The sequence below is a fragment of the Protomyctophum parallelum genome (genome assembly GCF_964188405.1).
Source record: "Protomyctophum parallelum genome assembly, chromosome: 10".
NCBI classification, from domain to species: Eukaryota; Metazoa; Chordata; class Actinopteri; order Myctophiformes; family Myctophidae; genus Protomyctophum; species Protomyctophum parallelum.
In genome coordinates this window covers 21,172,910-21,185,177 of record NC_139704.1, presented here as the reverse complement: position 1 = coordinate 21,185,177, position 12,268 = coordinate 21,172,910, and the positions used below count along the sequence as shown (strand labels likewise).

Genomic DNA, 12,268 nt, shown 5'->3' with positions numbered 1-12,268 from the left:
TCGTCTCAACTGCTCGCAGCCGATGTGTCCAGTTTTAACCACTTACAACCTATTATCGGGATGTCATTTTAGGCAAAAATATGTTTAGAAAGTTTTAAAACATTTTCAGAAATAGCCGGCAAAACGTTCATAAAACGTTGTTTTTCTTGTTATGTTTTACAAATTATTGGTAATAATCAGTGGTCTAGGATTCTCCAAAACCAGGAATGGACCCATTCGGCTCTAATTTCTCTCTCTCCACTCCTCCGTAGTTTGAGAGGAACGACCCTGTGGATGGTCGAATCACAGAGCGGCAGTTTGGAGGCATGCTGCTGGTGTACAGCGGAGTCCAGTCCCGCAAACTCAAACTGATGCAGAAGGGCCTGAAGAAGATGTTCAAGGATGCACAGGTGTGTGTGTGTGTGTGTGTGTGTGTGTGTGTGTGTGTGTGTGTGTGTGTGTGATTCAGTACTAATGCGTGAAATATAGCACTGGTCCAGGGGGTTCACAGCTAGATGATTTATAGTTAGGAACCGGTAACGGGTCTGAGAGTGTACAAATAGAGACACTCACAGTTGAATGAATACAGGATTTTTTTAACAGGATGTAGATTGTAGAGAAAAGGGAAAAAAAGGTTCACCAAATGAGGGCCACCGGTTTAATGCATATCAAACAGGGTGATTGAGAATCACTGAAATATTGAGTTCACAATACGTCAAGCAGGCTTCTTCCACCTGGCGGAGTCAGGTCACTGAAATATAGCATTGTGAATGTGGAAGTAGACAAGGGAGTGCAGTGCATGTGCCTGAGGGATGAGCAATCAGTCATGTGTGTGCGTGCGCACACCTGTGTGTAGATTGTGTGTAGACGACCTGCCCGACGCTCACACTCTCTCTCAGCTCCATCATACAAAGCACCCTGATCCTCCCCACTCCTCTCTGAATAGTCTGAACCACTCGGCTCAGCTCTGATCCCAGTGGAATATTGGCAACTGGTAGCGCAAGGCAGTCACAAGGAAACATTTCTACTTTTCCTTCGCTCGTGCCTCTGGTGTAGTGTTCCCCCCCCCCACCTGTCAGAGACATTGCCACAATGCAGTGAGCAAGAGAAATGGCCTGCTGGGATGCATATGGAAGGCAGGAAGAAAAGCACACACAGCAACACCGGCTCCATTTCGACTCAAGTAACATTTACCACGTGAACACAACACTACCGTCCCTATTCAGGGCGCAAAACAGGGAAAAATACATGTTTCATTGGGATCTTGTAAACTGGCTATTTTCCGGTGAAGACATTTGATGAAGAGGGGAAAAAAGGAGAGAGATGGTATAGACACCCTGGGGAACCCAGTTAACAAAGTGTATAGGGTTTATATATGCACATTTTACTATGAAGTATTCAAGTATGCAGAGAGAGTGTATAAGCAATCCCTCTTACTCAAGCGGTTGTTGTGACAGGTGGTCTCGGACCGCCGGTGCCCACGTCACAGTAAATGAGCCCTGTCACTTAATTAGCTCTATTCATGTTACACCTCCAGTATGCACATGCCCAAAGGCACTGCAGTATTCTCTTTCTCTCTCTCTCACCTCCCCAGGATAGCAAGCATGTAATGTGGGGGCTCTGTGATTTGCATACATGTATCACAGATGTCAAACTTGGCTAAGGCTATCACTGGTTAAATTTCTCAATTAGCAAAAAGAGAAGAAGATGGAGGGGTGGAAACGTGTGTGTGTGTGTGTATATGTATGTATGTGTATATATATACACACACACACACACACACACACACATCACACACACGTTCTATATATATATATATATACCTATATTCCTCTCGGGCTACTAGGCAGAGCTGCTGAAGCTCAGCCTCCCCGGGGAATAAAGACTTGCAGTCAGCATCTCTCTTTCTCATCCTCCCTTTCTCTGCTTGTCATTTCTTCTTATACGTTTCCCTGTATGGTCTTTCTCCCATACCTATGAGGTAAATTAAAAGTGGCACTCACTGTACCACCAGCTGCTTTTGAAGCATATGCCACCATCAGTATTGTGACAGTTGGGGGGGGGGGTGTGTGTGTGTGTGTGTGTGTGTGTGTGTGTGTGTGTGTGTGTGGTAACTTCAGTGGTATTCAGTACTATGCACTTATTCTGAGAAAAATGTAAATGGTTAAGTGTGTGTGTGCTAGAGCAACTGTCTACCTCCGTTCGCCAGTGTCTCATTATTTATCTGTGTGTCAGATGGTTCCTCCCAGCTGTTTCCTAAAGCCTAATTTATTTTTGGCAAATGTATTATCCTGACCCTTTACTTCAGTCGAAAATATGTAAATTTAGTTCACACTTAATTGGGCTCACTATAGAATAAGCTAGGTGATTTTGGGTGGTCGGGATTCTTCCCTGTTCTAGTCTGATGGAGGGTTCTGTTCTAGTCTGATGGAGGCTTCTGTTCTAGTCTAATGGAGGGTTCTGTTCTAGTCTAATGGAGGGTTCTGTTCTAGTCTGATGGAGGGTTCTGTTCTAGTCTGATGGAGGGTTCTGTTCTAGTCTGATGGAGGCTTCTGTTCTAGTCTGATGGAGGGTTCTGTTCTAGTCTGATGGAGGCTTCTGTTCTAGTCTAATGGAGGGTTCTGTTCTAGTCTGATGGAGGCTTCTGTTCTAGTCTAATGGAGGGTTCTGTTCTAGTCTGATGGAGGCTTCTGTTCTAGTCTAATGGAGGGTTCTGTTCTAGTCTGATGGAGGGTTCTGTTCTAGTCTGATGGAGGGTTCTGTTCTAGTCTGATGGAGGCTTCTGTTCTAGTCTGATGGAGGGTTCTGTTCTAGTCTGATGGAGGGTTCTGTTATAGTCTAATGGAGGCTTCTGTTCTAGTCTGATGGAGGGTTCTGTTCTAGTCTGATGGAGGGTTCTGTTCTAGTCTGATGGAGGGTTCTGTTCTAGTCTGATGGAGGGTTCTGTTCTAGTCTAATGGAGGCTTCTGTTCTAGTCTGATGGAGGCTTCTGTTCTAGTCTGATGGAGGGTTCTGTTCTAGTCTAATGGAGGCTTCTGTTCTAGTCTAATGGAGGCTTCTGTTCTAGTCTGATGGAGGCTTCTGTTCTAGTCTAATGGAGGGTTCTGTTCTAGTCTGATGGAGGGTTCTGTTCTAGTCTGATGGAGGGTTCTGTTCTAGTCTGATGGAGGGTTCTGTTCTAGTCTAATGGAGGCTTCTGTTCTAGTCTGATGGAGGGTTCTGTTCTAGTCTGATGGAGGGTTCTGTTCTAGTCTGATGGAGGGTTCTGTTCTAGTCTGATGGAGGGTTCTGTTCTAGTCTGATGGAGGCTTCTGTTCTAGTCTGATGGAGGGTTCTGTTCTAGTCTGATGGAGGGTTCTGTTCTAGTCTGATGGAGGCTTCTGTTCTAGTCTGATGGAGGCTTCTGTTCTAGTCTAATGGAGGGTTCTGTTCTAGTCTGATGGAGGCTTCTGTTCTAGTCTAATGGAGGGTTCTGTTCTAGTCTAATGGAGGGTTCTGTTCTAGTCTGATGGAGGCTTCTGTTCTAGTCTAATGGAGGGTTCTGTTCTAGTCTAATGGAGGGTTCTGTTCTAGTCTAATGGAGGGTTCTGTTCTAGTCTGATGGAGGCTTCTGTTCTAGTCTGATGGAGGGTTCTGTTCTAGTCTGATGGAGGCTTCTGTTCTAGTCTGATGGGGAGTGATTATCGGGCTAGATTATCCTTGTATTGTGAGCAGTTCAAACATCCAATCTTAAACCTCATGATTTCCTCACAGGCGAGCAGGGCTGTCCTGACAAATTTAAATTGCGTTTGATATTTTTATGGATGATTACATCACTACTGTGAGCCTTTCCAAGTGCAAGGGTGAGAGTGGCGTGCGACAGAGATAACAACAATACTACGAATACTCAAACACTACCAGTTTTCACCACAAAAAAACAAACAATAACCCCCCCTTCCCTCTCTCCTTTCTAGGGTATCTCTTTTGAGGAAGTGGAGAACTTCTTCACGTTTCTTAAGAATGTGAACGACGTGGACACGGCCCTGAGCTTCTACCACATGGCCGGGGCGTCCATAGATAAAGGTACACCACCTCGTTAGCCCTGCTCCCTCACCTGGTCTCTCTGTGTCTGCCTCTACACTTTTATTTTTAATGTTCTCACACCCAAACGTTGCTACTTTAAATTCATCCTCTGCCCAGGCACTCTAGCTGGGTCCCACTGTAAACCAGTGGTTCCCAAAGTGGGGTCTGGGGACCCCCAGGGATACTTCAGGGAGTTCCAGGGGGTCCCCAGCTAAATGATAGTTAGGAACCAAATGGACAAATGGAACTTGTACACTCTCAGAGTTAAATTAACTTTGATTTTACAATGTAAATTTGGGTCAATTTGGGTCAATGGGGGTCTGTAGACTAATTGAAACTGGGGGTCCTTGAATTTAAACAGGTTGAGAATCACTGGTCTCTGGAATATAATTTTCTAATGGGGATCCGCGGGCTAATAAATGTCGATTTGGGGGTCCTTGACATGAAAAGGTTTGGGAACAACTGGTGTAAACGACAGATGCTCTCTCTGCATCTCCTGGCCTTACTCCCACTACTAGTTCTGCTCTTCTTCTCACATTGTTGTTGAACCACTTACGCCCCAAACTACCGGTGTATATGTTTGTTTTTAAAGCAAACATTTTAAACTAAAATCTTTGCTTCTGGGGTCCCTGGAACAAAATATTTTGAGATGGGCGTCCACGGCCAAATACATATAATTTTGGGGGTCCTTGACATGAAAACGTTTGAGGACAACTGGTATAGTAACATCGTTTTTTCAGAAAACTGTTTTTGAATTTAGAAGACATTTTTATAATCGTCTGCTGTCTTATAATGGATTGATTTATTTGAAAAATAAGGGACACCAGGGTTAATAACTTGCGATCTAAATCATCCTACCTAATTATAAGAAAAGGTTATGTGTTTGACGGGCCCCCGCTGTCCAGTCGCTAGTCTCTTTACCTCTATTGTTAGCTGCTACACAGACATTCACAACAACATCCGATAAACGATGGGCACATTTTATTAATGGATTAAATAACCCCGGGCCCATAGACATCAATGGCGGTGAAACGTTGGATTTGAAATTACGTCTGTAGATCTCAGTGGCAGACTAAACCTAACCTTAACCAATGTCTAACCAATGACTAGTCTAAACTAAGTATGCACCCCAAATAAATGCCCTTCCTGCATCCCATTTTCCTGGCCTTACACCCAGTCCACACTATTCTGAAAATGTTCCATTTCCACTCATCCTCCTCCAACTTGAAAAACATGTTTTTGACCAAACTGAAAGACCACTAGTCTGGGCCAAGTACACCTGCAACACAATATACGCCAAAATGGTCGGGAGGCATGCTGTTGCACATAAGTGCATGAGACCTCTTATCGCCACCAGCAGCATCATTATAATTCCACACACACACACACACACACACACACACACACACACACACACACACACACACACACACAGGTTCCGGCAGAAGGTGATAAACAATCGGCAGGTAACGGCCTCACTCTGTCTGTCCCCCTGACCATGTTATTACATCAGGTGTGTGTGTGTGTGTGTGTGTGTGTGTGTGTGTCACATACCTGTGTTCTTCAGAACGCCTGATTGTCTTTGACCAAGGTGAAGTTTCGTCACATTGATTGCAGTGACTCAGCCCCTGGATTAGAGTCCAGATCTGGCCTGTCAGCAGAGCTGTTAGTTCTTACGCGCTGATGGCACGGCTGCCCTGAAGCATGTCTGCACCTGCACAGTAACAAGCACTAGTCTGTGTGTGTGCGCGCCTGCCTGCCCGTGCACGTCCGTTAACCTGTGTCTGTAGGTGAGATTTGTGTGCTGGCTGACGGGGGGAATGTTGACAGCGGCAGTCTGGTCTTAGGCTGGCTCTGTAGAGATCCACCAGGCGTGCGTCTGCAAAACTAGGAACCGAAATCGTCATACCGAAAAATACACTCTTCTCCCCACCATTCATCCGCACCTTGTTTGTAAACCCTTGTACAGTATCTCAGTGTAGAGTGACATTTTAAGATTCACTTGTTTGTGTTCGAAGCCTGTAACGGTCTTGCACATCCCTATATTGTGGAACTTTTAGACCAATCCCCCCAGCTCTGAGGTCACTCAGATCTGGCAGTCAGTTGTATATGAACACTCCATGGTCTTGCACAGTGGTGCGGGTGACCGTGCCTTTGCTGTGTTGGCACCAAGGTTGTGACACGAACTCCCTTTAAGGATAAAAGCTGCCCCCACCCTAGGGACTTTTAAAACATGCTACTTGATTGAGATAAACTATGAAATTTGTTGTAGGCCTATTAATTATGACCCCACAATGTATAGCACATACTCTTTATACTTTGATACAATGGGTTGTATTTTATATTGTTGTCCTGTTATCTTACTTTTTCCTTTTGTTTCTTCTCTATTCTCTGAACTCATATTTTGTAACTGCAAATCGCTTGCCATGTTTTGTTCCATCTTCATTTACAAACATTGCACATCGCGGTGGGTCTTTGGTGGTTAGCACTGGCAAGTAAACATTCAAACACAGCAAAGCTACAGTATGTGATCTCGCACCAGTTGTCAGAAGAAAGGTCTCAGTCTCTCCCCAAGTTCCATTTATAGGGGATGTGAAATACTATGCCCTCTGTTCAATCATCTGCCCCATTGTTCCTCTTTGGCTTTGAATGCAGCCACTCTTTGATCCGCCAATTTAATTCTGTTTTCCATTCTCAAGTGACAGATTTAGTTAATTGAGCAGGCTGAAAGTGTCGCACAGGTAAGCAAGTTTCGGTACACATTCCTCATCGCCGTCAGTGAAATGAGCTACCAGCTGGGAATTTTTGAATGAATATGAATATTTATAGCTCCAATTGTGCTCAGTGAAGACTTGGAAATTAATCTGAATCTCACTTTTCGAGCCATTACATTAGGTCTTGTTCTATTGTGCCTACTGAAAAGAAGCAGGAATGTTTTCGTAGTATTCTGTTACAGGTTTGTTGTGGCCATGAATGTTGTTGTTAAAATATTAACATTTAGCACGTCGTTGAGGTGCTGAACTGATTGGGGGTCTTAACGAGTCACGCACAATGATTTTTAATGTCAAGTAGGCCAGCTACCCAAAACAATAGTGAGAGATGGCAGCGTGGACTGAGGGCAGTGTTCTACAGATACATAAATGGTCATAAACATTGCCATTCGGAGCTACAGTGTGCCGTCCTTTCTTGCTTTTTGATCTCCGTTCATTTTAGATCCAGCACCTGCCTTCAAAGGATTTGTGGATATGCGTGACTTCGTTTGATCTTGTTTGACATCAGAAATAAAACACTGGTGGTGTGGACTACTAGTGAATTGGCTCACGGACCCCTGACCCTGATCCCAGGTACCACCTGGCATGGCAGGTGAACCGGGAGCATTTTGGTTATGCGAGTGTTATGCGATTCTGTATGGAGTGACGCACTGCTTTCCACGTGTCGCCTTATCTACTGGGACTATTTTCTCAGCACCCAGCCCTTTCCATCAGGCAGCCCAGTGTCGTTTTTCATGCTCACCGTATTTCACCCTGCCTCCTCCTCTCCTCTCCCCTTTATTTTGTAGTTCAATAATCATTGCTTATGATGGAGCTTTTTTCATCTCTCTGTTTTTGACTTTCTTCTGTTATATGACCCTGGTGGTCCGTCTCTCTTCCTCTCTTTCTCCATTTCACTCGACTTCCCTATTTAATCCTCTCAGGTGGTTTGGCTCCTGCCCCAGTGCTGTCTCCTCCTGCAGGAGAGGAGAGGTCCTTTCTCACATTCATCAGATAGGCTCCCTGGCCGGGGGAAGCTCTGTCTGCTATTTATTCCAAGCAGCTTGACTTGTACACAATGTCCTCTGAACAGGTCATTTTTGAGCCAGCTCCTGTTCGTGCATGTCCTGCATTAACCCATTAAGACCTGAGACGGGATTCTACAAATATCTTCTAAATCACGTTTCTATGTTGGTGGTTCTCAAACCTTTTCATGTCAAGGACTCCCACAAAATGTATTTTGTATCTCGAAATATTTTGGTTCTAGGGAAGTAAAGATTTAAGTTAAAAACGTTATTATAATATAACATAATTATATTCAAAGATGCACACATTTTCACATAATTTTTTTAACAGATCTACAAGCTTGTCACTATGAGCTTGTATATCTGCTATATTTCAATAGTTAAAGTTGAATGCGTTCCAGGTCTTAATGGTGTATTACTCAGTGCAAATGGTAAATATCTCTGTCTGTCTCTCTCTGTTTGTCTCTCTCTCTCTGTCTCTCTGTCTCTCTCTCTCTCTCTCTCTCTCTCTCTCTCTCTCTCTCTCTCTCCAGCCACTATGAAGCAGGTAGCTCGCACCGTGGCTAAGGTGGAGCTGTCGGACCACGTGTGCGACGTGGTCTTCGCTCTCTTCGACTGTGACGGTAAGTGGCCAACGGGGCAGTCATACTAACACAAGGTTGTCGCGACAGCCAATCGGCGCACGGCAGCTGACATTCCTCTTCATCTGATCCTCTTTACTTAACGTCCTTTCTCATCATTTCATCATAATTTCCCCCCCTCCCCTCTCCTTCGCACTACCCACCCCACCCTGGCATCCCGCCATCGTCCTCAGGGAACGGAGAGCTGAGTAATAAGGAGTTCATCGCCATTATGAAGCAGCGGTTGATGCGTGGGCTGGAGAAACCCAAGGACATGGGCTTCACTCGGCTGGTGCGCGCCATGTGGAAGTGTGCCCAGGACACGGCTTGGGACTTTGCCACGCCCAAGACTCAGTAGAGGCGTGTGTGCGTGTGAGTGTGTGTGTGTTCTGTGAATGGCTGAATGTGGGATAAATCAGAATTCACAACTACTGCCAAAGGCATCCTCCTATCTCCTGCACTTGGAGTGAATGCAAGGAAGTCATCAAGACTGCAATTCTGATAATAAGCATAATCAATATGCACGCATGTCATTGTGGTTTAGAGCTTTGCAAACACAGCGATTCAAACACGTTTTTGCTGGGGGAGCACATCCTGAGAAGAATGTAAAATCCTGAGTTCCTCACAAGTCACTAGTAATTAATGTGTGTAAAAATGGTTTACATGCTCAGATTTAAAGCTGCAATCCCTAAAATGTAAGTCCTTCCCGGGTTTCAAACCTTAGCCAGGGGAGATGCCAGTGTTCCTACGTGAGTACTGAATTTCTACATTTCTCAATAAGACCCGGGAGTCCACCTCCAACCGCTGAAGCACATTTAGTTATATTGTAACTAGCCTGAGCTAGCACTAGACATTTCTGGCCTAGATGGGAGGGCCGCGGCTCAGAAAAACGAGCACCCTGATTGGTTCACCGATCTGTCCGTCAGCCCCGGTCTCTCCCCCCCTCCCCCCAGTGCAGCACTGGTATTGTGTCGACCAGAAGAAACCACTGGTTGCTGGAGTATACCATTCTAACGGACTGTCAAAGTTATTTCCACAGAGTCGGCACACGTTGGTTTTTATCTTAGACGGTGTGGTGGGTTATTCAGCCATTCTCCTCATTTTCCTCGCATAGCCTCGTTTGAAGTTCCACTGGTAATGATTTCCTCACGGTGTTATTTTGAGGTGTGCACACCGCTCAGAGCCCTGACGTCACGTAATTTGGAGCGACGCCTACGCGGAAGGGTTGACTCCCACTTTTAGACCAGTGCAGCCCATGCGTAAATCCAGGCTTTCATTTTTCGCGCAGACGAAATGAAAGCCTGGGTATCAAGGCTATATTGTAACATACTCTACCATACAGATTAGTCAAAATACCTGTGAATCATTTTATTCACAAAATAGAAATTCCTGATTGCAGTTTTAAATTGACACTAAAAAAATTGTAGTGCAGGTGTGTGTTGCCTGTCAAAGGCACTGTGAGTACTTTCTGGTATATTTATTTTTGACATTCTGTGAGGGAATTTTGTTCGCTAAGCAGGCCAGCAAACACCCATGCTAAAAGCAGCACTTTTTTTTAAATAACCGCAGTTAATGTGATTTAGCTAATTCAATATTGCGTGACCTTCAACTGTATATGTACCACAGCATGTTCCATTCTATATTACTTAAGGCCCGGTTAGGATAGGACCTTCTCTAAATTGTGTGTTGGAGCAGAGTGAGACGGCAGCTGCTAATCTTGTTAAGCACGATTCGTACTTAAAATAGCCAACCTATAGGACGGATTCTGCTCTGTGGATACTGCTCTGCTATTTTCTCTGAGCTACACTGTCATGCCAAGGAGCATAAATTAGGCATTAGTGAGTCTTTCTTCCTGACCTTTGGTTCAGCGCTGTCTTCAGGTCTAGTGTCTCTTTCATTTGGTCACAAACGGATCCACTGCGCCTTGCTCTACACAGTGTGTATTATGAGTGTTACTTATTGAATGACTTTATATAAGATGGATATATAATAAAACAATTGCAATATTAAATGTTTTTAATAAAACTGTTACATAATGTGGTTGAATTGATTTGTGCCAATTCAGTTCCTTTATCATCATGGCAGGTGCAATAAAATAAAGAAATCAGTCGATACACTAAAGAAATATACAAAATTATTTCCACGGGAATAATTTGAGAGAAATAAAGACATTTCAACCTAAAGCAAAGAGAGGGCTGTACAAATAAAATAATATAATAATAATAATATACACATTTCATTTATATAAAACCAATGTTTGGCTGCCAGGATGCACAATGTGAGATTATGGAGACTAATCTGAGGCTGTAAGAAGTAATTTGTCATTGTGTGGCATGAAAAGAGCAGGAACCGTTTTGAGTAAGATTCCATGTGTGTGCGCGCACGCGCACACACGCTGTGTGTGAGCAGCAATAGTCAGCGGTTTTCTGTAATTGAAATGGACAGCGTGGGCAGGCTCTGTTGCCATTAATGAATTGTCCTGCTGCTCTTCGTGCACACAGACTACTGCAGTGACCTGAGAACAAACACCCCCCCCCCCCCACACACACACACAGTGACTGATGGATGGTAATGGTGCTGAGGAAAGGAGGGATGGGGATGAGATTAGGTTGAAATGTCTTTCATCAGAGTTCCCAGAGTTTGTGCCAGGACAGACACGTAACATTCAAATACTTTACTGGCCAATAGAATTGGAACGTAAGCTCTATTTTATACTTGAAATCCCACAATTTTGCAACCCATTTCTTTTTCACCCAGTGTCAATTATCTAATGTACTCGTGGGACTCCCCAGATTGTTAAATCCGTGTGATATACTGTAGGGTGCAGTGTGTACTGTGTAGGGATATCCTGATCATGTTTTTTTTTGCTCCCGATTCGATTTCCGATCATTTGATTTTGAACATCAGATTTTTCCCGATCCGATATTTATATTTTATATAACACGTTTATGCACAAACGTTTTTTGGCTCCAGATCCAATTCCGATCATTTGAAAAATGACGTGATCGGCTCCAATTTCCAATCACCCGATCTGATCGGGACAACCCTAGTGCAGTGCTAGCGTGTTTGTCTGAGTCTACTGGGCCATGCAGGCTGCATACCAAACCACATCCCATTACAGATATCTGCCTCCTAAGCTACATTTGCCTCTCAATCAGGACAGCTTGTCATTTTGTATCTGGTCACATGAAACCACAATGACTTTTGCACATTACAGTCTTGGCCGATTATTTATAGACACCGAATGACCTTAAGTCTGTCCTGTGACATCAGGTGAAATGGCAAGTGAGAGCTCAAGAGATGTGCTGTGGCCATGCAGCTTCAGCAGAGTGGTCTGACTGCCATCAAGTGGCTCTTAACAGTATTGTGGCGGTTTCTCCAGATAGAACACTGGTTGTTAATGTGGTCTCTGAGGGTTCCAGGGGGTCCTCGGCTAAATGAGAAACACCCAGTCCTACATATGCCTAATTAAATCAGTAGCTCCCAAACTTGTCAAGGACCCACCAAAATGATGGCCACAGAACCTCCCACGCTTAAGATAGTTTCAAAACTCGATACAAGCTCACAGTGCAGTGGCACAAAGTGACTGAGCTGTACATCTGCTTTTTATTAAACGTTATAAATGCTACATTTTCTGAGAAGACATGTTGCTATATACATGATCTAAAATGACACCGATGCTTTCCCGGTTTTAATGGGTCAACGCTTGAGCAAAACTGACAAATCTGCTCGTCATAGTGAGTCCACAGCCAACTGCATATAGAATACATGTGGGGGTCCTTCACATAAAAATATAACCACTGACCTAGAACTGGCTAATCAGAAAAAGGAA

At 44.3% G+C, this 12,268-nt stretch overlaps 1 protein-coding gene across 1 annotated transcript in view; it reads left to right on the top strand.

Annotated features, from left to right (window-relative positions):
- The window catches only part of micu1 (mitochondrial calcium uptake 1), a 54,792-nt gene extending 44,333 nt beyond the window's left edge, over window positions 1–10,459 (top strand). The window contains exons 9-12 of the mRNA XM_083774272.1: window positions 252–389; window positions 3,933–4,041; window positions 8,350–8,439; window positions 8,631–10,459. Coding sequence (XP_083630398.1) covers window positions 252–389; window positions 3,933–4,041; window positions 8,350–8,439; window positions 8,631–8,794 — 501 coding nt within the window. The 3' untranslated portion in view covers window positions 8,795–10,459. The remainder of the gene's footprint in view (window positions 1–251; window positions 390–3,932; window positions 4,042–8,349; window positions 8,440–8,630) is intronic.
- The last annotated feature ends 1,809 nt before the right edge of the window (window positions 10,460–12,268 follow it).